Raw genomic sequence first — 20203 nt, forward strand, 5'->3', positions numbered from 1 at the left:
GCATGCTTTGGAAATCACATGGAAATTAGATTATCCTTGGAACAGATTGAATTTGTGCCATTCAGAGTGAGACTGAATGTCTTCTCTGGCCTTTGTGGTGGATAGCGGCCGGCTCTGCCTGTTCCAGTCACATCCCATTAACACTGTTCACTCACTGACACTTTCATCTGGTCTGTCTGGGTTTGCAGAAGTTCAAGGAGTTCCTGAACGGCAGCAATCTCATCATTAAACTGCAGGCCAAGCATGACCTCCTGAAGCAGACATTGGGAGAAGGTAAGTGCCCTAAGTCTCTCCACCAAGGACGTCATGTCTATAGACATCAATGTTAGTTCGACATCCCTTCTCTTAATGTTCCTATTTCTTCTGGTCACAGTGGCGTTAATGACAGGCGCCAGGCCTAGTCTGTCAACCCCTAGCTTATAATGAGCCAGGGTTCCCTGGGAAAGGTGATGGGTCTGTAAAATGGCCGCCTTCAGGGCAAGTAGTGTTGTGGTGCGCTTATCTAATGAGGAGAGCTGAACCAGGCTGAAGAGCGAGGACACCATAGGGACTTGTGTCCCCTCAATGGGCAGTAAAACAGGGAAGAGGAGTTCAGTTCATATTCAAAGGCGAGGACTGTAAGTACATCAAAGGTATCATAACGAAACATTATAACATCACAATCACCTCCCCTCTCTGTATGTTGTGCTGTAGCCTCTTTCAGGGTCCTGGAGGAGTCTGGATAATAGGGACCCCCGCCCCTCTCACAGAGACCCCTCCCAGGGGGACCCTTGTCACCTCAGCCGTGAGCAGTTTACGCCCAATCAATCAGGCTGTCCCAGCTCCCAGCCGCACAGGCCTATCTCCACAGCTGCTGCTGTACCAGGGGTTCACCTAATAGAGAGGGACAGCAGGAGCAACCAGCTGGGGCCGTGTGTGTGCACAGCCATACTCACTCACTCACTCACTCACTCACTCACTCACTCACACTCAGTGTTTCCCCTATGATTTTTTTCAGCAGTGGTGGCAAGGGTGGGTGCATTGCTACTATTATTAGCGCAATGACATGCTAGCTGTTCCCATAGACTTCCAGTCATTTAAGTAAACGACAATCCATTTAAAAGGGTGTTTCGGCAGAAATACATAAACAGTAACATCATATTTTTTGCAGTGGTGGCAACAATTTAAATGAATATAGAGGAAACACTGCACTTACACTTGTACATACACGCACGCACTCCCCCTATTTCAACTCATACACACATACGTGCACACTCTTGTTCAACATGGATTTTTCTCTTTCGTTTAGGCCTCCCGAATGTTCCTCTGTCATCTTCAGATCTCTATGAACTGATAGCTTGAGCATGTTTTCATGTGAACATAGCCCACAGCTGGTTTGTTTGTGTGATTGTGGCTAGGAGCTAGAAACAGCGCGAACGTGTCTGTCTGCGCCATCTTGTTGGTCCAGTGCTGCTGCTGTGTGTATGGGCGTGACATACGGCGTCTGCAGGTACCAAACATGTTTCATTATTGAGGTGATCAGTCAGCCCTGCTCATTAAGCATGTGTATGTTCAATCAGGCCTGCTCATTAAGTGTGTGCGTGCGCGTGCGTTATTAGTGACCATGGAGAATACCACATGGTGCACACATCAGACCTAGCTGTATAGATTACTAGAACACTATGTCTACATTGAAACTACTCAACATGGCTAGGACAGCTGCATACCCTCCTGGGTTCTAGCTGGAAATCACAGATCTCCATGAATATCTACAGTTAACGCAGGTAGAATTCACAGACAGTTATAAAAAACACACCATTGTGATGATTAATTGCCTATTATCAGGTTATGTAGCTGTAGGTTGATTTGTTGGTTTAGAATACTGAAACCTTGAGTTAGAAGTTTTTACATAAAGCATTCGGCTCATTTAGCAAACGTACTTCAGTCAACAATTGACCCTTTAATAAGCCCCGCCCCATAATTTGGGGCAATTTATCGCAATCGAATTAATAGCAGCTGTTGTCAAGATGACACCTTGGACATGGTCACGTTTAAATCCCACGAAAGCCAGTGAGGGCTAGGGCAAACATTTTGAGTTTTTTTTTTTTTTAAATACATTTTTTAATGGCTAAATAATTCAATAGTGCACTAGGAGTACTTGCTACTGTAATTCCTGAAATGCAGAACCTGTTAATTAAGTATTTTTTGAATCCAGAATTATACTTTTTTTAAGCTTCATTGTTTGCTGGCTCTGCTGGTTAGCTAGCTCTCTGTCTCACTAGCCACTTAATATAACTTGTTTTCTCAAATGTATGTTCCTAACATTGCTATTTGCTGTCAACATCAGGATACGATTTGAAGGCAGTAGTTTGCTCCAAAAGTGATTATAGCTTTGACTGTATGCTGACAGGTAATTACACAAACATAATTTTACCAGGTTCCCGTAAAGCAATTGTAATGATAGTCCACCACAACATATCCAATAGTTTCCTGATTAACAAGGGGTAGTCTGTGTTTCATTTCATTGTGTATTAAAAACACAGTTTGAGATCATTGTGAGGGGATTTCACCAGTGGTTTAATGGGGAATTGGGCTTTCGAAAAGGTTGTCCAAGGTTGCAACAGTAACCAAAGGGGGCGGGGCTTAGCAAAGGGTAAAATGCTACTGTGTTCTTGCAGTTACAATGAGACACTTAAATCCTTATGTTTGGATATGAAATTAAAACTGAATTTGTATAGCCAGCCTGTGCTTTGCCCATGCTGGAGGAAGGGGGTGTAATTTCTGGGTTCATTGAGCTGAGCTAGGCTAGACTATCACTCAATGGAATGACTGGCAGGAAATGCACTGTTGTTTCTCCACATGAACGCTCCAGAGACCACACTGCTAGTCTCATCTACTGCCAACATTATGCATAGAGAAATGGGTCAGTCATCACTCTCGTCTCTCATTCTAAAACTGATAGAAAGGGAACAACAGAATGCTAGAATAGTGTGCTGTTAGAGCTTGTTGTACACAATGAGGCACATTCAGTCAATGCTCAATGGATTATATTTAAAAGACAAAGGGCCTTTCTCAACGCCAGCTAATAAACTCTATTTATTAACTATTGGCTGTTAAAGCTAGTGGGAGGACCTTTCTGACACATACGAATAACAGTAATAAGGACTGACTGACTTCTTCATTGCCTAACCTATACTCAATGTCTTGTCTTTACCTGAGGCTCGACTAGCAAGGTGTGTTGGTTGTGTGTGCGTCTGTGTGCCTGTGTGTGTGCGTGCGTGTGTGTGTGAGAGAAAGACAGAGCGAGAACATTTATTTGTGAAAGTGTGTGTGTTTGGGTTGGGTTTGATGTTTTTGCGTGCCCATGTGCTACTGTGTGTGTGTTGAGACGTGCGCAGGGCTTCGGGACAAAGGACTCAGTGAGCCAGTGCAGACATCGCTCAGTGTCACCAGTTAGAGATGCACCCCCAGTCCCCAGAGCCCCTTTTCTTCCTTGAGGGAGCTGGCCTGCACCCTACAGGGTCCCCTATGAGGTTTCTATGGTGACAGCTCAATGCATTTGTCTCAAGGATGCTGTTGTCCCTAGACCATTCAGCTCTCTCTCAATAGCTCTGACTAGTCCCATGAAATCCTTCACTGAGCCCTGGTAGAGGAGCTGGAGTTAGCCTGCGCACTGTGCATATTCTTAATGACATTTCTTTCTTGTTCTGTGTTTGCAGGAGAAAGGGCTGAATGTGGGACTACGAGGTAAGGTGTCTTAAGATTAACTAAACCATTTCAAATACCCTGCCTTTGACCGAACTACTCTCATGGTGCATACAATAAAATATATATTATACGGTTATTTGATTTCAGTGGGTGTCTAATAGAAAATACATTTTAAAAAAACTACTGCAGATCATACAGTATGGAGTTCTCGGAGCATCTTGTTCACAGACATCCATTGTTTAATACTTCATTAACCTTATTGCCAGGAGTTAATACAAATCTAAGCATCATGTGTTGCAACGATGAGCCACAATGAGCAGAATGGTTGAGGCTGTGTTTAGAGTTCCGGCTGGATGGCAGAGAGGAGAGTGCTGTGTGTCACTGATCTGTCCGTCTCTGGGAAGGGCTTCAGGGCCGCAGTGCAGATGGATCAGGAGTGATGGGTAACTGTTAGTGTGTGTTTGGGTGGGTGGGGTTGGGGGGCAGACCCTGAATAGGAAACCTGAACATTGTCAGCTCTACCTCCCTCTGAGGGCAAATTACCAACTCGGTGTGTGTGTGAGAGAGAGATATTAATGAAGGAAATCCCAAGGTGTATTTTAACATCTTTGTCATGTTATTCTAAGTTTCAATAAGGCCTAAATAAGTGTTTGGAGTGCTACTTTGGTTTGCCCTGGCCATGACGGGACTTGCTGAAGTACCACTGGTCTGCTAACCACACTGTAATTTATTTGTGAGGGATAACCTGAACTATCAGCAGGTGTGCTTGATTTTATTAGTTCTGGTTAATAATGTTTACATTATGCTATACATTAGGAGTCAAGTTTTCAATACGTCAGTCATAGTGGGTTTTATAAGGGGCCCAAAGCCTCCGGCCATAGAGCCACTCAGGGACCTCCCAGCAGCAAGGCCTGGCGCAGACAAGCACTGCTTAGGGGTTAATTACAGGGCAGAGCCATCAGGTTTAAATAACACACATCAGTAATAAAACGTCTCGTTTTGGTTGAATTTTCAACATTTAGATGTGGATCACTTCCTCCTGCCTACACACATTTCCTCTTGATAAACAGAGTACAGGGGGACATTTTGGAAGGTGGAAGTGTATTGAGAGATGATGTTTTCATACCTGCATTTCAGCCTTGCGTGTTCGTTTCACAGCATATGGTGTTTTTGTTTCCCTCCTCACCCGCCATCTCCTCAGGCCCCCCACTCTCCCCCCTAAACCACAGAAAATGCGGAAGCCTAGGCCGCGCTCAGTCTATAACCATAAGCTGTTTAACGGCAATATGGAGACATTCATCAAGGTACCCCCCCCCCCCCCCCCACACACACACACACAATGGGTTGTGTGAATGAGCAACCCTGTGGGGCTAAAGGAGAAGGCCTGCTCTCCTTCTCTCTCCCTCTCTCTCGCTCCTCCTGCTCACTGCTCTCCCTCATCCTGTAACCACTGTCCTTAACCTCACCTCCACTTCCTCTGTTCCCTTGGCTCTGACGATGCACACAGGCAGGGTGGCAGTGGGTTAGTGTCTCCCTATTTTTTCAGATGGAGCCATAGCACAGATTCTCCTCTGCTTATCTTCCGACGTGAGGATACTGCGTATCATAGTCCCCATAATGGCTACACAGAGGTCCCTGTGCTAGTTGATTCCCTCGATGCACCCACATCTCACTGCAACTCAAGCCCTCCCAGTGGCCCCTGACCTGTGCTTATCCTCCAGGCCTCCGAATGGGGCTCTTTCTGTCTATCTGTCATCTGTGCTTCTCTAACTGTGTTGCCTCTCTGCCTCCCTCCCTCTGCACCTCCTTGCTGTGCTGCTTTCTGTCCCAGGGGAAGACGGAATGCCCGTACCCGCAACCAGGTACTATCATTGGGGGTTGGTAGGATGGGAGGTAGGGCGCGTGGCACGGTGCTGTAGAGTGGGCCTACTGAAAACTATTACCACAAACAGCTCTACATGCCTATTCCTGCTTTCCTCCACACGCAGTCGTACTAATGAGCTCCAATAGCATGTCACTGCTGCTCCTCTTGTTTCATGACTGCTTGCTTGCTGTAACAGGAGGCTGTGAATAGTAATGATTTCTATCTGTCATTTTAATCCTGCTCATATGAATGCTGGTGGACACTGCTGTTTATGAAGCATCGGGAAGAGGCATTTGTTTCTTTGTGGCAGGGTGCAGCGCAGGCTTAGAATAATCAATGCTCTGCCTCTTCTTTTAGTATAATGCGAAGTAAGGCCTAATTGGTTGTTATGTACAGTATGCTGAAATGTTTTTATTATGCTGTGCTGCTTCACATAAGCAACAGAATCTATCAATATGGCCAGTACAGAATGTGTGGTTTTCTAGTCACTGTATAAGTGTGAGTCATCCATGCTTTGCTCTTACTATTGCCATGATTTATCTTTCAGGACTCCGGTCAACCTATTCCACTTGTGGTGGAGAGCTGTATTCGACACATCAATTTGTACGGTAAGTCTAGTAGAATCACACCTTACTGATGGCTTCTACCATTTAACAGTATTCAAAACACCAGTAGAAAGCTGTGAACTCCGCTGTGAACTCTTCATATCTCATAACAGATGACAGAACCTCTGGGTAGAGGTAATCCATTTACTAAAACATCTCCAGGTGTTGAGACAAACCTGCTATGATTTAAAACCTCAGCCCCATGTGCTCTCAGCTTGGAAAACGTGACAGTAGCGTGGCAGCACATCACGCATAGGGACTTCTGACAGGACCCTTGGTCTTTGTTTACTAAATCAGTCCAATCTTCCCTTCCTTCCTCCTCATATCTTCATCCTTCTGTCCACCTCCACATCTGACTCCAGCCAAAGTGGTGTAGCCTCCAGGCCTGTAACCCCCACCCCTCCCCCTCCCTTCCCTACCCCCCTAGACCTAATGAAACCCCCACAAACTGATTAGGGGTTCTCTAACAGAAACCATATGCGGCAGACCGACCGAGGGGCCCTCTCCTTGAAGAAGAAAAAACACACGTCCCGTCACGACTAAATTACATTTCCTGCTCTCTGTTGTGTGTTTTCCATTGGTCTTTCATATAGCGGCCGTTTGGGTGTGGGGATAATGGTGGGTTCAGACTCAGTATTATGTTTCTATGTGTTGTTGCAGGGCTCCAGCAGCAGGGCATATTCCGCGTGCCTGGATCCCAGGTGGAGGTCAATGATATTAAAAACTCATTTGAGAGAGGTAGGTCCCCAGTGAGATTGGGGGTAATTGGTAATAGATTAGATTTCTGTTTCTCTCCTACAACTCAGGATCAATAACATGACAAACCCATTGAATGTCAGCCATACAGTATACCTGTTATTTTCTATTATATAAGATCTACGTGTAGCAAGCAATCATTTTTTATTCAGATTTACGGTAATGAAGTCTTCATTGTTTCACTGATTCAGTTCTGTTGCTGTGGTCAGAACTATTAACTCTACTCTGCTCTATTGTTTGGCTAGGTGAAGACCCATTGATTGATGACCAGAATGAACATGACATCAACTCAGTGGCAGGGGTCCTCAAGCTGTACTTCAGGGGTCTGGAAAACCCTCTGTTCCCCAAGGAACGCTTCCTGGACCTCATGTCTACTATCAGTGAGTAGACTCTAAAGCCCTACCTTATACTCTTGGTCAATGTAGTAAATGTGTTCAGGGTAACTGAAACCCTACCCATCTGGCTGGTGAAATAGCACCATTGGGGCTTTGGTTACAGTACATGCCTTTTGGATTATTCCCCGTCCGTCACTGAGTAGAGATTGAGTCAGAATAGAAGAGAGAGAAGCCAACATCCGGCTCCAAAGATACATCATCAATCCCCACCACAACACCCTAATCACACTGCTTTATGGGAGGGGTAAGTTAGGGACGAGAGGCACGCAGCGCAGCACATGGAAACAATCTCAACACCACGGCTGTCTGCCTGCCTGTGATTTAATAGAAACCCAATAGGAAGAGAGGAGCGATGGGGCCACGACAGTCTACTAACTGAGCACAGCCTTGCTGTATTTCCCCCTGCCCCAGATAGCCCAGTCACTCAAATCACCATATCCTCTGGTTTAAACGAGGTGGGGATATCTATTAATGATAGGACTGTTCGTGTTGTCATTACTGTACCCGCAGTATGACTGCCAGGCCCTTGATAAGGTCGACTCATTCTGTGTTTTCAGTAGATCATGGCGGTGTAGTGGAGCATAATGTTGCCCTGTATTAATATGGAGTGTTTTTATTTTCCTCCCATGTCATGACACTCTCTGATCCTCCTCTGTTTCAGAGCTGGAGTCTGGAGCTGAGAGAGCGCATCACGTCCAGCAGATTATTGTGACTCTTCCTCGCGCCGTCATCATCGTCATGAGATACCTGTTCGCTTTCCTCAATCAGTAAGTCGGCCGTATTGACATAAGTCACGTTTTACAGTCCTCTGTTTTTTAATAGAGTCCCTGTAACAGACTACCTATACACTAACCTGTACTAGACTACATATACACTAACCTGTACCAGACTACCTATACCCTAACCTGTACCAGACTACCTATACACTAACCTGTACCAGACTACCTATACACTAACCTGTACTAGACTACATATACACTAACCTGTACCAGACTACCTATACCCTAACTTGTACCAGACTACCTATACCCTAACCTGTACCAGACTACCTATACCCTAACCTGTACCAGACTACCTATACACTAACCTGTACCAGACTACCTATACCCTAACCTGTACCAGACTACCTATACACTAACCTGTACCAGACTACCTATACACTAACCTGTACCAGACTACCTATACCCTAACCTGTACCAGACTACCTATACACTAACCTGTACCAGACGACCTATACACTAACCTGTACCAGACTACCTATACCCTAACCTGTACCAGACTACCTATACACTAACCTGTACCAGACTACCTATACACTAACCTGTACCAGACTACCTATACCCTAACCTGTACCAGACTACCTATACACTAACCTGTACCAGACTACCTATACACTAACCTGTACCAGACTACCTATACCCTAACCTGTACCAGACTACCTATACACTAACCTGTACCAGACTACCTATACCCTAACCTGTACCAGACTACCTATACCCTAACCTGTACCAGACTACCTATACACTAACCTGTACCAGAGTACCTATACCCTAACCTGTACCAGACTACCTATACACTAACCTGTACCAGACTACCTATACACTAACCTGTACCAGAGTACCTATACACTAACCTGTACCAGACTACCTATACACTAAGGGCATACAGTTTAACGGGATGGGGTAAAAGTATAAAATTATAACTTTTATACACATTTGAGAGTCTTGGGGAATAGAAAAATCACTGTATTGCACTACATCAGCAAGACTTGTGAACCTCTGCTGCAGCAGCCAGAGGAAATGGCATTACTTTCCAAAGAATTGAACAGCCCTACTGTTCACGTCCTATTTACCACCGCGTCTGTCGGCAGATCTTTAGAACATGTTTACGGGCCCGCTTGGAAAGTCATCCCTCAACCCAGTAATATACCTGCCCTGTTTTATTGGGCTGTTATTTTATACTCCTTTTGCTTGGCTCCCCTGCAGAACAAAGAGTTTGATTCCACATCCTGACTTTTACCTCCGTGTTTGATCCCCCCCCACTCAGACAGAGTTTGGCTCTGGGCCAGCTGTAGGTCTTTACTGCTTCTCTCCAGCGCCACACCACTCTGCTTGGATCATGAGCCCCTCTTAAAGTAGATGAGGGTGAAGATACTGTAGGCCTGCTACCTAACTAGGATGCTGCTGGAAGGAAGGATGGTCTCACTGCCCCCCAAACCAGGATGGCTTATTAATATTGGCTACTATTTGGGGTGGTAGGTAGCCTAGTGGTTAGAGCGTTGGGCCAGTAACTGAAAGGTTGCTGGATCGAATTCCCGAGCTGACAAGGTAAAAAATCTGCCGCCCTGCCCCTGAGCAAGGCAGTTAACCCGCTGTTCCCCCGCAGGCCGTCATTGTAAATAATTATTTGTTCTTAACTGATGTCGTGTCTTTGGCTATGCCGGATTAAGTGATATGACATGCTATTCTATAAAATCCTTTCTCCGTGATTAATATTACCTGATTGAGCTAATCATGTAAATGTAATTAACTACAGAGTCAGGGCACCACAAAATAATATTTATAGAGCTGTTATTCCCGAATAAACTCTTAAAGACCTAGTAATATTTCACATCAATAGCAGTCAATATTAATTGTCACCTTAATTCAGTCTCATCTGAAAGTTGTAAATTCTTGGTTATCTTCACGAACCCTGGCTAACAAGTTGTATCAGCAATACAAAATTGGGTTTAATTATTTATTTACTAAATACCTAACTAATCACACAGAATTACACATACACATAATTTATCATAACTTGATTACAAATGACGTCATAAAGGAAAACATCCCTAGCGGGCGAAACAGATATGACAGCTTGTTACACAAAAGAAAAGGGCTGGGTTTGAGTGAAAGAGCGGGAAGACTGAGTAACAAAATAAGAAGCTGTGCTATCGTAAATACAGTATCTTATGCATTCTAAATTACCGCCCATTTGGAAAAGGAAAATGCAATAAATATTTACTCTTCAGTAGGTTGGTGGTAGATGGAAGGCCGTGTTGCCAAACCGAGTCCTTTGTCCTTTGAAGAATGTTGTAGTAATGTCATTGTGTGATAGACGGGATACTCTGTCTGTTCCTTCCTAACACTCGTTTGCAGCTGCTGTTGCTAAATCAACAGCTAGGAGGTATCACTTCTGTAGTGAATAAGAGTTCAAAGTTCATACCATTCGCCATCAAAGCTCACGCTGATGTTGTCTTCATTCTGTAGTTATTATCTGAACCATTCTGACATCAGACCGTCGTCCTCACATCCTCGGAACAGGAGGTTACATTTTCGTCAAGGCTTTATATAGTGGAGCGAGAAGGATGTGTCTGAAAAGTTTTATAACCCATGACTCTTCACAGGGGCGGGCCACTGATTGAGCAGAGCCCTAACCTTATGAAAACACAATTCTCACATTTTAGAAGCTAAAATCACATTTCATTCCATCACAAATAATTTCATATTTAAACATTTAAATTAAACAACAATTCCATGTAAATCCGATAACTCTGATGTGTAGACTTTCCACTGTAGAGTTTATGTCATCTTATCATTGATGAGAATGTCTCAGATGACAACCGAACTGACATCATATTCATTAAGTACCACTGCATATGTTCAATTGGTCGGGTTACCAGAATATAGTTAATTTCCCCCCACCTTCTGATGTTCCCAGAATCTCTATGTTAACCAAGGGGTTTTCAAATGTAACATCAGTAGGGTAGAGAGAGGAAAAAGGGGGAGAGGTATTTATGACTGTCATAAACTTATCCCCCAGGCCAACGTCATGACACTGACTTGCCTAGTTAAATAAAGGTTCAATTAAAAAAGTATATATAACTGTTAAACTGTAAAGTATATATAATTGTTAAACTGTGAAGTTAGAAGGGCAGGCTTGTTAATGCTGGATAGGTGTGAGAATCTAGGTGACAACTAAACAGGGAGACTGAGGAATGTTCTAGCTAAACTGGGATGTTGAGGGTTAAGGTAATGGGGTTTAAGGATGTACTTACTAAGCTGTGGTTGAAGACTGATTCCAAGCCAACAGGTAGTAGAGGAGATGATGCAGATCTCAAATCTGTCTAGAGTCCAGACTCTAAGCACAGTATAAGCATTTTGGAAACGTATATATTCTACAGGCAAACAAGTAACTATAAGTACGTTTAAAATGGAATCAACCGTCAGCCAGATTTTCATCTCTTAATGTAAACATGACCTAATTGTTCACCCCACTCACTCAAACCTCTTCCCTTCCATCCAGTCTGTCCCAGTACAGTGATGAGAACATGATGGATCCCTATAACCTGGCCATCTGCTTTGGCCCCACCCTGATGCCCATCCCCGACGGACAGGACCCTGTAGCCATCCAGGCACACGTCAATGAGGTCATAAAGACCATCATCATCCACAACGAGGTCATCTTCCCCAGCCACCGCGAGCTGGACGGGCCGGTCTATGAGAAGTGCATGACTGGAGGAGAGGAGTACTGGTGGGTAGCAGCTAGACCTGGGAGGACAAAACCTTTAAGACAAGCACTGAAGACATACAGTATGGCTAAGGCCAAATCAGTAATACTGTAGCTGGTGTAACCCTGGGTTTAGCAGCAGTACAGTAATACTGCTGCTGGTGGATCGAGCACATGGTAGGATCTCAGCCATACAACAGCTACATTATGAGCCTGCTCGAGAATGTGGTGAGAAGAGGGGAATTTAGAGTGTAGGTAGAGATGGTATTTTTGGGTGGTATTTCCTTCAGCACTTGCTTTTACAGACACTGCTTAGATATAATACCCTAAGATACTTACTTTTATTTAGGGGCTGGAAATGTAGAATGGTATACATTTACTTCAAGAGCCAATCTGTCTGGAAAGATACATTATGTAACTGTTTAAATTGTCTTTTCTCTTTCTTGCCTTTTATCCCATTGTTCATGATACAAATGCTCCAAAGTAAATGTAGAACGGAATATTTCCAGTGCACAGACTGCAATATTACTGCTTGGGAATGTTTTGCATCTCAAAACTCACAGGGATGGCATACAAGCCAGTATGTACAGTTAAATGAATACCTTACCTGGAGCTGGTCCAACTAACATGTAGCTGGTACTTCCTGGAGAAATATGATGATATAAACGCCCCTTAGTTCAAATAAGAATTCACTTTGGAACAGATCCAAGTATGACCTGTAACTCATCTTTCCGGGAGGAGGCATTAGTTTAGATTAGTTAGCCTACGCATGTGTGTGTGGGTGTGTCTGAGTTGACCATTGATTGACTGTCCATCTCTCTCTCTCTCTCTCTCTGTCCACAGTGACAGCCCCCACAGTGAGCCAGGCACCATCGATGAGGCTGACAATGGGACTGAGCCACACACCAGTGAAGACGGTCAGTAACAGGGAGTTCCTTTACTTCTTCAGACCCTGGTACCCTAGAGGAGATGTTTGGGTGATTGACTTAGATAAATGTGTAGCAGCTAGCTGGCTACACAGCTAATCTTTATCAAGCAGTTTGCTGTTGCAGAACTCCAAAAGCTTCTGTTGTTTGTATGTTGTTTTTGGTTTTGTAATTGAATTGCTGTTTAGCCATGTGGTCATACTTTACACTACTAAAGTATGACATAACAGCATAGTCTGTTCTGTCTATGTTAAAGATGGAGGGTTGGTTGTGTCTGGTAGTCCTGCTGTCGGCGTCTGCCTGCCTCCCCAGGCAGGTACTCTGCTGTGTACTGCAGCACTGTAGGTCTGTGTCTGGACTGGACCTCCCATTTTAATTGCGATACGATGCAAAAACAGCCAATGTACTGTAGCCGTGGGTTAACATTCAGCTTAATATATACATTCATGCAATGAGCCGTTCAGTATTAAAGAGGTGAGGCAGGACAGGGGCAGTGATTTATCTATGTACCTCTAGATGTCTCCCATAGAGACGGACAGATTGATCTGTAATATCAATTACAACAGCAGATGAATCATACATTTGAGCTAATGAGCCCTTGATATAAGGTTGTAAAAGTTTGTTTTTTAAAGTTGTATGTGGTTGTTTCGAAGCCAGAGGTATTCCGTGTGATGGTTGAATGGGCTCAGTATGAATCTGATCTGGAGTGTAAGAAGGCTGTGTAGATGGAGTTGCCCTGAGCTCTGACTGACCTTATTCTGTGTGTTCTTTAGACTGAAGGAGAGAACTAGGCACAGCTCAGACTGTGACAGCTTAGGGCTGCAAAGGAGCACATCATGCTTGAAGGCGGAGACAAGGTTGTGTGTACATTGTGGGCAACCCCCACCTCTCTCATCTCTCTGTCTCTTTTTCTCTCTCTCTCTCTCTCTCTCTCTCTCTCTCTCTCTCTCTCTCTCTCTCTCTCTCTCTCTCTCTCTCTCTCTACCTCCGCTTGTAGCTTTCTCTCTCTCCCCTTGTAGCGTCCTCTCTCTCTCTCTCCCCTTGTAGCGTCCTCTCTCTCTCTCCCCTTGTAGCGTCCTCTCTCTCTCTCTCCCCTTGTAGCGTCCTCTCTCTCTCTCTCCCCTTGTAGCGTCCTCTCTCTCTCTCTCCCCTTGTAGCGTCCTCTCTCTCTCTCTCCCCTTGTAGCGTCCTCTCTCTCTCCCCTTGTAGTGTCCTCTCTCTCGCTCTCCCCTTGTAGCGCCCTCTCTCTCTCTCTCACCTTGTAGCGCCCTCTCTCTCTCTCCCCTTGTAGCGCCCTCTCTCTCTCCCCTTGTAGCGCCCTCTCTCTCTCTCTCTCCCCTTGTAGCGTCTTCTCTCTCTCTCTCTCTCCCCTTGTAGCGCCCTCTCTCTCTCTCCCCTTGTAGCGCCCTCTCTCTCTCTCTCTCTCCCCTTGTAGCGCCCTCTCTCTCTCTCTCTCTCTCTCTCCCCTTGTAGCGCCCTCTCTCTCTCTCTCTCTCTATCTCTCCCCTTGTAGTGTCCTCTCTCTCTCTCTCCCCTTGTAGCGCCCTCTCTCTCTCTCTCTCTCTCTCTCTCTCTCTCTCCCCTTGTAGCGCCCTCTCTCTCTCTCTCTCTCTATCTCTCCCCTTGTAGCGTCCTCTCTCTCTCTCTCCTCTTGTAGCACCCTCTCTCTCTATCTCTCCCCTTATAGCTCTCTCTCTCTCTCTCTCTCTCTCTCTCTCTCTCTCTCTCTCTCATTCCCTCTCATCTATCTTTCCCTCTCATCTATCTTTCTTCAGCAATAGTAAACAGGTCCCATGGGACTTCCTCCTTTGTGCCTTTGTATTTTCCTGGTAGTCCTCATAGCCCTGACAGAATAATTGGGCTAAAGCTTAACACACTCAGGGAAACCATAACACTAGTCAGTCACAACACCAGAGATACTACTGTATCTGCTGGCTCTCAATGGTCAGACCCAATCATACTGCTGTATGCCAGGCTAGGGTAACAATATTGGGGAGCCCCATCTGTAGTGATGGGTGTGTCAGTAATGAGTGCTGACACCCTCCCCAGCCCTCTGAACCAAACAGCAGAACAAAGGCTGACTGCCCCACACTGCATGGGGAGAACTGGGAGGAGAGTACAGAGGCACAGCCAGCCAGGGCAGGGCCCTTGGCGCTGGATCGTGGTCTCCCTCTGTTTAATTAGTGTGCTTGGAGAGAATGAGAGTCACATGGTCCTGTCTTGGCTCTTCTCAGACCTGAGGCGATACTGCCCTCCACAGCCCGGCCCTCAAAATGAGTCTGGAGAAATGGCCGCCCAGCAAGACACAACCACACTTTCTACTTGAAGCTAGAACTAAAGGACTACATGAATACTATATAAATCAGAGAATCACAAAGTGGGCCGAGTTTGACTGTTGTGGCCTTCAGCTTGTTTGTTGATTCTGAGTATTTGTTCTTTATTGGAGAACAAAATAGTCATATTGTGATGATCAGACATACATGTGATGAACTGCCAAAATAAACTTAAAGTGTCTTAATAGAGCGTTTAGCCACCACGAGCCACCAAAACAGCGTTAATGCGCCTTGGCATAGATTCTATAAGTGTCTGGAACTCTATTGGAGGGATGTGACACCTTTCTTCCACGAGAAATTCCATCATTTGGCGTTTTGTTGATGGTGTTGGAAAATGCTGTCACAGGCAGTTCAATTGAGTTGAGATCTGGTGACTGAGATGCACAAACTCACCCTTTAAAACCCCTTTGAGACCCCTCTTTTAAAGCCAAAATAAGTATGATGGGATGTTAATTGCTTAATTAACTCAGGAACCACATCTGTGTGGAAGCACCTGCTTTCAATCTACTTTGTATTCCTCATTTACTGAAGTGTTTCCTTTATTTTGGCAGTTACCTGTACATGTGTTATTGTGTTTCTGAGGAAGAGAGCGAGAGCTCTACTTAAGTGGTCTAAAAGCCTCAGGCTGAATCTACTCTTGGAACGAGGGGGACAAAGAGAGACAATGTTACCCTGTCTCTGTCCTTCTACCTCGCTCTCTCCTCCCCTTTCCTCCTCTCTCCTTCTCCTCTTCCTCCCTCGCTCTCCCTGTTTCTGTAGGTAATTTCACCCCTGGATGGAGCTCCTAATGGAACTGATTGGGCTTTCTGGTTGGCTTGGATATTTCCTGCTGGGGGACTATTTATTTTATACATGTGCTTAACCCCGGCTGACTCCTGCTCTGTCTATCTGGTCTGGCCCATAGAGACACAATGAGGCGTGGCTGTAGTACCAGTGGCCAAGGCCATCCTGCCACGCACACACACACCCCCTCCACCCGGTCAGGGAAATCTAGATGGGACATCTGACAGCCTGGGGACTAGCTTAGATCCCTTTAGCATTTTGAACACTCACTACATGTGCATATCTCTATGGGACATGTCCCCAAGCAAAAATGTGTTTCTCTAGGTTGTGTGTGTCCCAAGTCATCAGGCTCTTTGTGTGATTGATATCAGCTTGGACGCAGGGTGTGGGCATGCGTCCGTGCGTGCGTGGCAATACCTCCCCCTCACCCGTCATACCCCCTCCCCTGGCACCGTCCCTGTGGGATAGAGGTCTTGTAGCAGAGACCAGTCTGCTAATCTCCTCTGGTCCAATGTTGAATGGTGACTGATGTTTGCTTACGGACAACTAAAGCCTGTGCCTTTGTGCGTCTGTTCTCTCAAGAGGCTAGCAGCAGTGTGAAGGTTGGTTCTTCTGGCTATTGGTGTGTGCTCAGTGTGTGAGGAGTTTGGTGTGTTGGGACCCATAATGCCATTAAAAGACCAAGTCATTTGATTGTCAACCAGTCTATTAGCTGTTAGGATAGTAGTGTTCACTGATCAGAATACAGTGTTACCCTTGAGCAGAGTTGTGATGTCCTCATTGGTGGCACTGGTGTTGATTGCACAGCAAATGCTCCAGTTTTAAATAATCACTGACAGTGTTACATTTAACACTGGGCAGGTGTCTATACAGGTCCACACTTTTCAGTGTTAAATTAACACTGCTTAGTTCTGATGCTGTTACACTCTGTCAGTGTTAGGGAATTAACACTTTTAGGGTTATGCAATAACCCTTAAATATTTTTAACCATTACGCAAAGACGTCCGTATCTCTTGACAAGGTCGCTCGTGTTGGATTAAGGACATTTGTTAGTGACAGAGACATGGTTGTTGAATTCATTCATTTTCAGTACTGTGGACTTCGCCAAGTGAGTTCCTACAGGAGGCGAATGTTATCATTCAAATTAATCTCTTTAGGACACTACATTAAATATCGTAAGGCCTGCTGTGTTAGGAACCTCCTGGTTTACAGGCCACATCAGGACTGCAAGTCACATTATGCTGGCTTGCAAAATCTGATAATGATGGGCGTGGTTTTGATGAGAAATTTTTACTCTCCACAGAATAAAACTGACACAATCACACTCAACACTGGGGTTATTTTATACCAGAGTGAATCAACACCAGAAATGTTACACCGAAAAATCAACACTAGATAACACTGGCCAATTTGCTCGGTGGAACTCAATGACAGGTCATCCTCAACTCACAACAATGCTTGGAATCTAAGTGTATCACTCAAACAGTATAACCATCCCCTCTGTTAGAAAATTGTTTATATTGTAATGCTGCATCTCGTTTTATTTCTCTTCAACTCAGATATTTCCTCTTCTCGCTCTTTGTCTCTCAAAGACTTCTGTGTCTTTTGAAGGTCTGAAGAACAAACTCAGCCATTAAATTGAGCCCCCAGGCAATCACAACTCTCTACTGTACTCTGGAGTTGATCACAGACCACGAGGCCTGAGGCCATTGTCTGAGAACATGAAGACATATTCTCATTGTTTGGCCACATGGTTTAGGTCTTAGTAATTAGAGCAAGGGGCTCCTTATTCCAATTAATGAACTCAGGTCAGGCTACTCTGTCCACACATCTCAATAGGGTGTGAGATATGTTATAACACCTGGAAATGAAGCTGGTCCAGGTTGTGACTGATGTTTCTCTCCCTTTGTTCTTTATTTCCACAGAGGTGGAGCAGATTGAGGCCATAGCTAAGTTTGACTATGTGGGGCGCACCCCCCGGGAGCTGTCCTTTAAGAAGGGGGCGTCGCTGCTGCTGTACCACCGCGCCTCTGAGGACTGGTGGGAGGGCCGGCACAATGGCGTGGACGGACTGATCCCACATCAGTACATAGTGGTGCAGGACCTGTGAGTAACAACCATTCATAAACATGATCATCAGCGATGGATAAAGAGCAGTTTGACAATAAATCTGTAAGACAGTCAATTATTCTGTCAGACAGGCAGGAAATAGTCAGTCAGTTAATCCGGTGTTTTATAAACTGGGGAGTAATTTCAAGTGGCAGGTGTATCAAAAGCTTTCTCTTGTGTTTTGATGTCATTAGTCACACACCAATAACACTCATGGAAGATCCTTGACTGAATATCACAAAGGCACAGATAAATCATTCAAATCATGCCTGATATGTTAGCTCAAAGACACTTCACTGACAATTGTACCTTTAGTGGTAACACATATTAATGAAATGTGGATTTGATGTCAGTCAATGAGGCAGAAGTAAAGATGCTAAAGAGAAGGCCAGAGCGTGCTTTAAGTTTACAACTCAAATGAATTAATTGAAAACACCCTCAGATAGTAATTCCCGGTATAAATGTACGCAATAATTTTAAAGATGAGCCACTTAGTATACAGTTGGAGCTTTCTTATGAAACTGTTCTCCACTTTCTCCTCCCTCCTTAATCCTCCACCTCCTACCCCTCCCTCCTTCCTTTCTGCAGACGACTTTGTCAACCACTTTGAAAAAAAGGTTGATGATATCCACTCCTCATTCACTCAGCCTACTGAGTCCACTGATCCCACTCACACAGAACTACCCTACGCCTTGACCTCTTTCTCCCCTCTCTTTCCAGATGAAATCCTGCGACTAGTGATGTCCGGCCGCCCAACAACCTGCCCACTTGACCTCATCCCCTTTTCCCTTTTCCAGACAATCTCTGGAGACCTCCCATTCCTCTCTTCCTTCCTCAACTCATCCCTTACAAATGGCTGCGTCCCTTCTGACTTCAAGATGGTCAGAGTTGCTCCCCTCAAGAAACTTGACCCCTCTGATGTCAAAAACCACAGACCAGTATCTCTTCTTTCTTTGCTTTCTAAAACACAGTCTGCTGTCTCTGACCAACTCTCTCGATATCGCTCTCAGAATGATCTTCTTGACCCTAATCAGTCAGGCCTCAAGGTGGACACTGTAAACCATCAGATCCTCATCCAAACCCTTGAGACCCTTTCAGCCATCTCACTTGACAGGTCGTTCCTACCTGGCAGGTCATTTTTACCAGGTGGCATGGAGAGGATCTGTGTCTGCACCACGTGCTCTCACTACTGATGTCCCCTCTGTAGTGCTGAGCAATTAACAGAAAATGTTGTTGACCAACGTCAGTTCAATTACTTTAATTGCATTTAGTTTCTCGAAATAAAAAAAATTCACTAGATAAATCAAGTCAATAACTGGGATGGTGGGCTGAAGAGAGTTTTCATTAAACAAATATTCAACCTAGTTCAGCGCAGAAACGTGGTAATTAACTACAATGACCATAATCATTTGTGCCTTTTTCCGTCTCGGACAGAGATGGATACACTTTTAAGCCTGTTACGTTAGGTTAGATAACCGCAGACCGCATGAGAGAGGAGTGTACAGAACACCAATATGAGAGAGCGGGATAGAGACAGTTTGTGAAAGTATGCCTTATTTACTTTGAAGAACTAGTAAAATGGTTTGTCAGACAGCTCTGCAGCATGCTAGCCTAGCTAAATAGGATGACTGAAGACAGTATAGTATTGGGAGCATGAGATAAAGTTGGCTGGCTAGCTGCTACTGCCTGAGCAGAGAGAAGATTATGACTTTAAGGAATTAAAAATAATAGTCATAAAATATAAACAAAAGTAATATACACAACTTAAATATTGTATTAGTTCATAGTAGTTTCCTACTTGTCTTTTGACGTCTACCCGATTTGGGCCTGATCAGAGACAGTGGAATATTTTCAATGTTTTGGCAATTTAATGTTCACTTTTTATGGCATTGGAATCTCCTTTTCATTATGCATTTAAAAAAGATGCCGTACCTGTCAGAAGTTTGGACACTTACTAATTCAAGGGTTTTTTCTTTATTGCTACTATTTGCTACATTGTAGAATAATAGTGAAGGCATCAAATCTATGAAATAACATATGGAATCATGTAGTAACCAAAAAAAGTAATAAACAAATCAAAATATATTTTATATTTGAGATTCTTCAAAGTAGCCACCCTTTTCCTTGATGACAGCTTTGCACATTCTTGGCATTCTCTTAACCAGCGTCATGAGGTAGTCACCTGGAATTGTTTTCCAATAGTCTTGACGGAGTTCCCACATATGTTGGCAGCTTTTCCTTCACTCTGCGGTCCAAC

The 20203-nt window shown here is 44.6% G+C and overlaps 1 protein-coding gene across 3 annotated transcripts in view; it reads left to right on the plus strand.

Annotated features, from left to right (window-relative positions):
• Positions 1–20203, plus strand: part of srgap3 (SLIT-ROBO Rho GTPase activating protein 3) — a 117933-nt gene that overhangs the window by 86269 nt on the left and 11461 nt on the right. For 2 of the 3 annotated variants that reach the window (XM_036950354.1, XM_036950353.1), the window contains 10 exons: positions 189–273; positions 3699–3726; positions 4889–4991; positions 6099–6159; positions 6817–6894; positions 7158–7292; positions 7969–8074; positions 11592–11819; positions 12639–12712; positions 17763–17943. In XM_036950354.1, the coding sequence (XP_036806249.1) occupies positions 189–273; positions 3699–3726; positions 4889–4991; positions 6099–6159; positions 6817–6894; positions 7158–7292; positions 7969–8074; positions 11592–11819; positions 12639–12712; positions 17763–17943 (1079 nt within the window). Of the gene's footprint in view, positions 1–188; positions 274–3698; positions 3727–4888; positions 4992–5518; positions 5550–6098; positions 6160–6816; positions 6895–7157; positions 7293–7968; positions 8075–11591; positions 11820–12638; positions 12713–17762; positions 17944–20203 lie in introns of all 3 variants that reach the window. The other variant, XM_021569197.2, reaches the window with a different exon arrangement.

This window comes from Oncorhynchus mykiss, chromosome 17 (assembly GCF_013265735.2).
Source record: "Oncorhynchus mykiss isolate Arlee chromosome 17, USDA_OmykA_1.1, whole genome shotgun sequence".
NCBI classification, from domain to species: domain Eukaryota; kingdom Metazoa; phylum Chordata; class Actinopteri; order Salmoniformes; family Salmonidae; genus Oncorhynchus; species Oncorhynchus mykiss.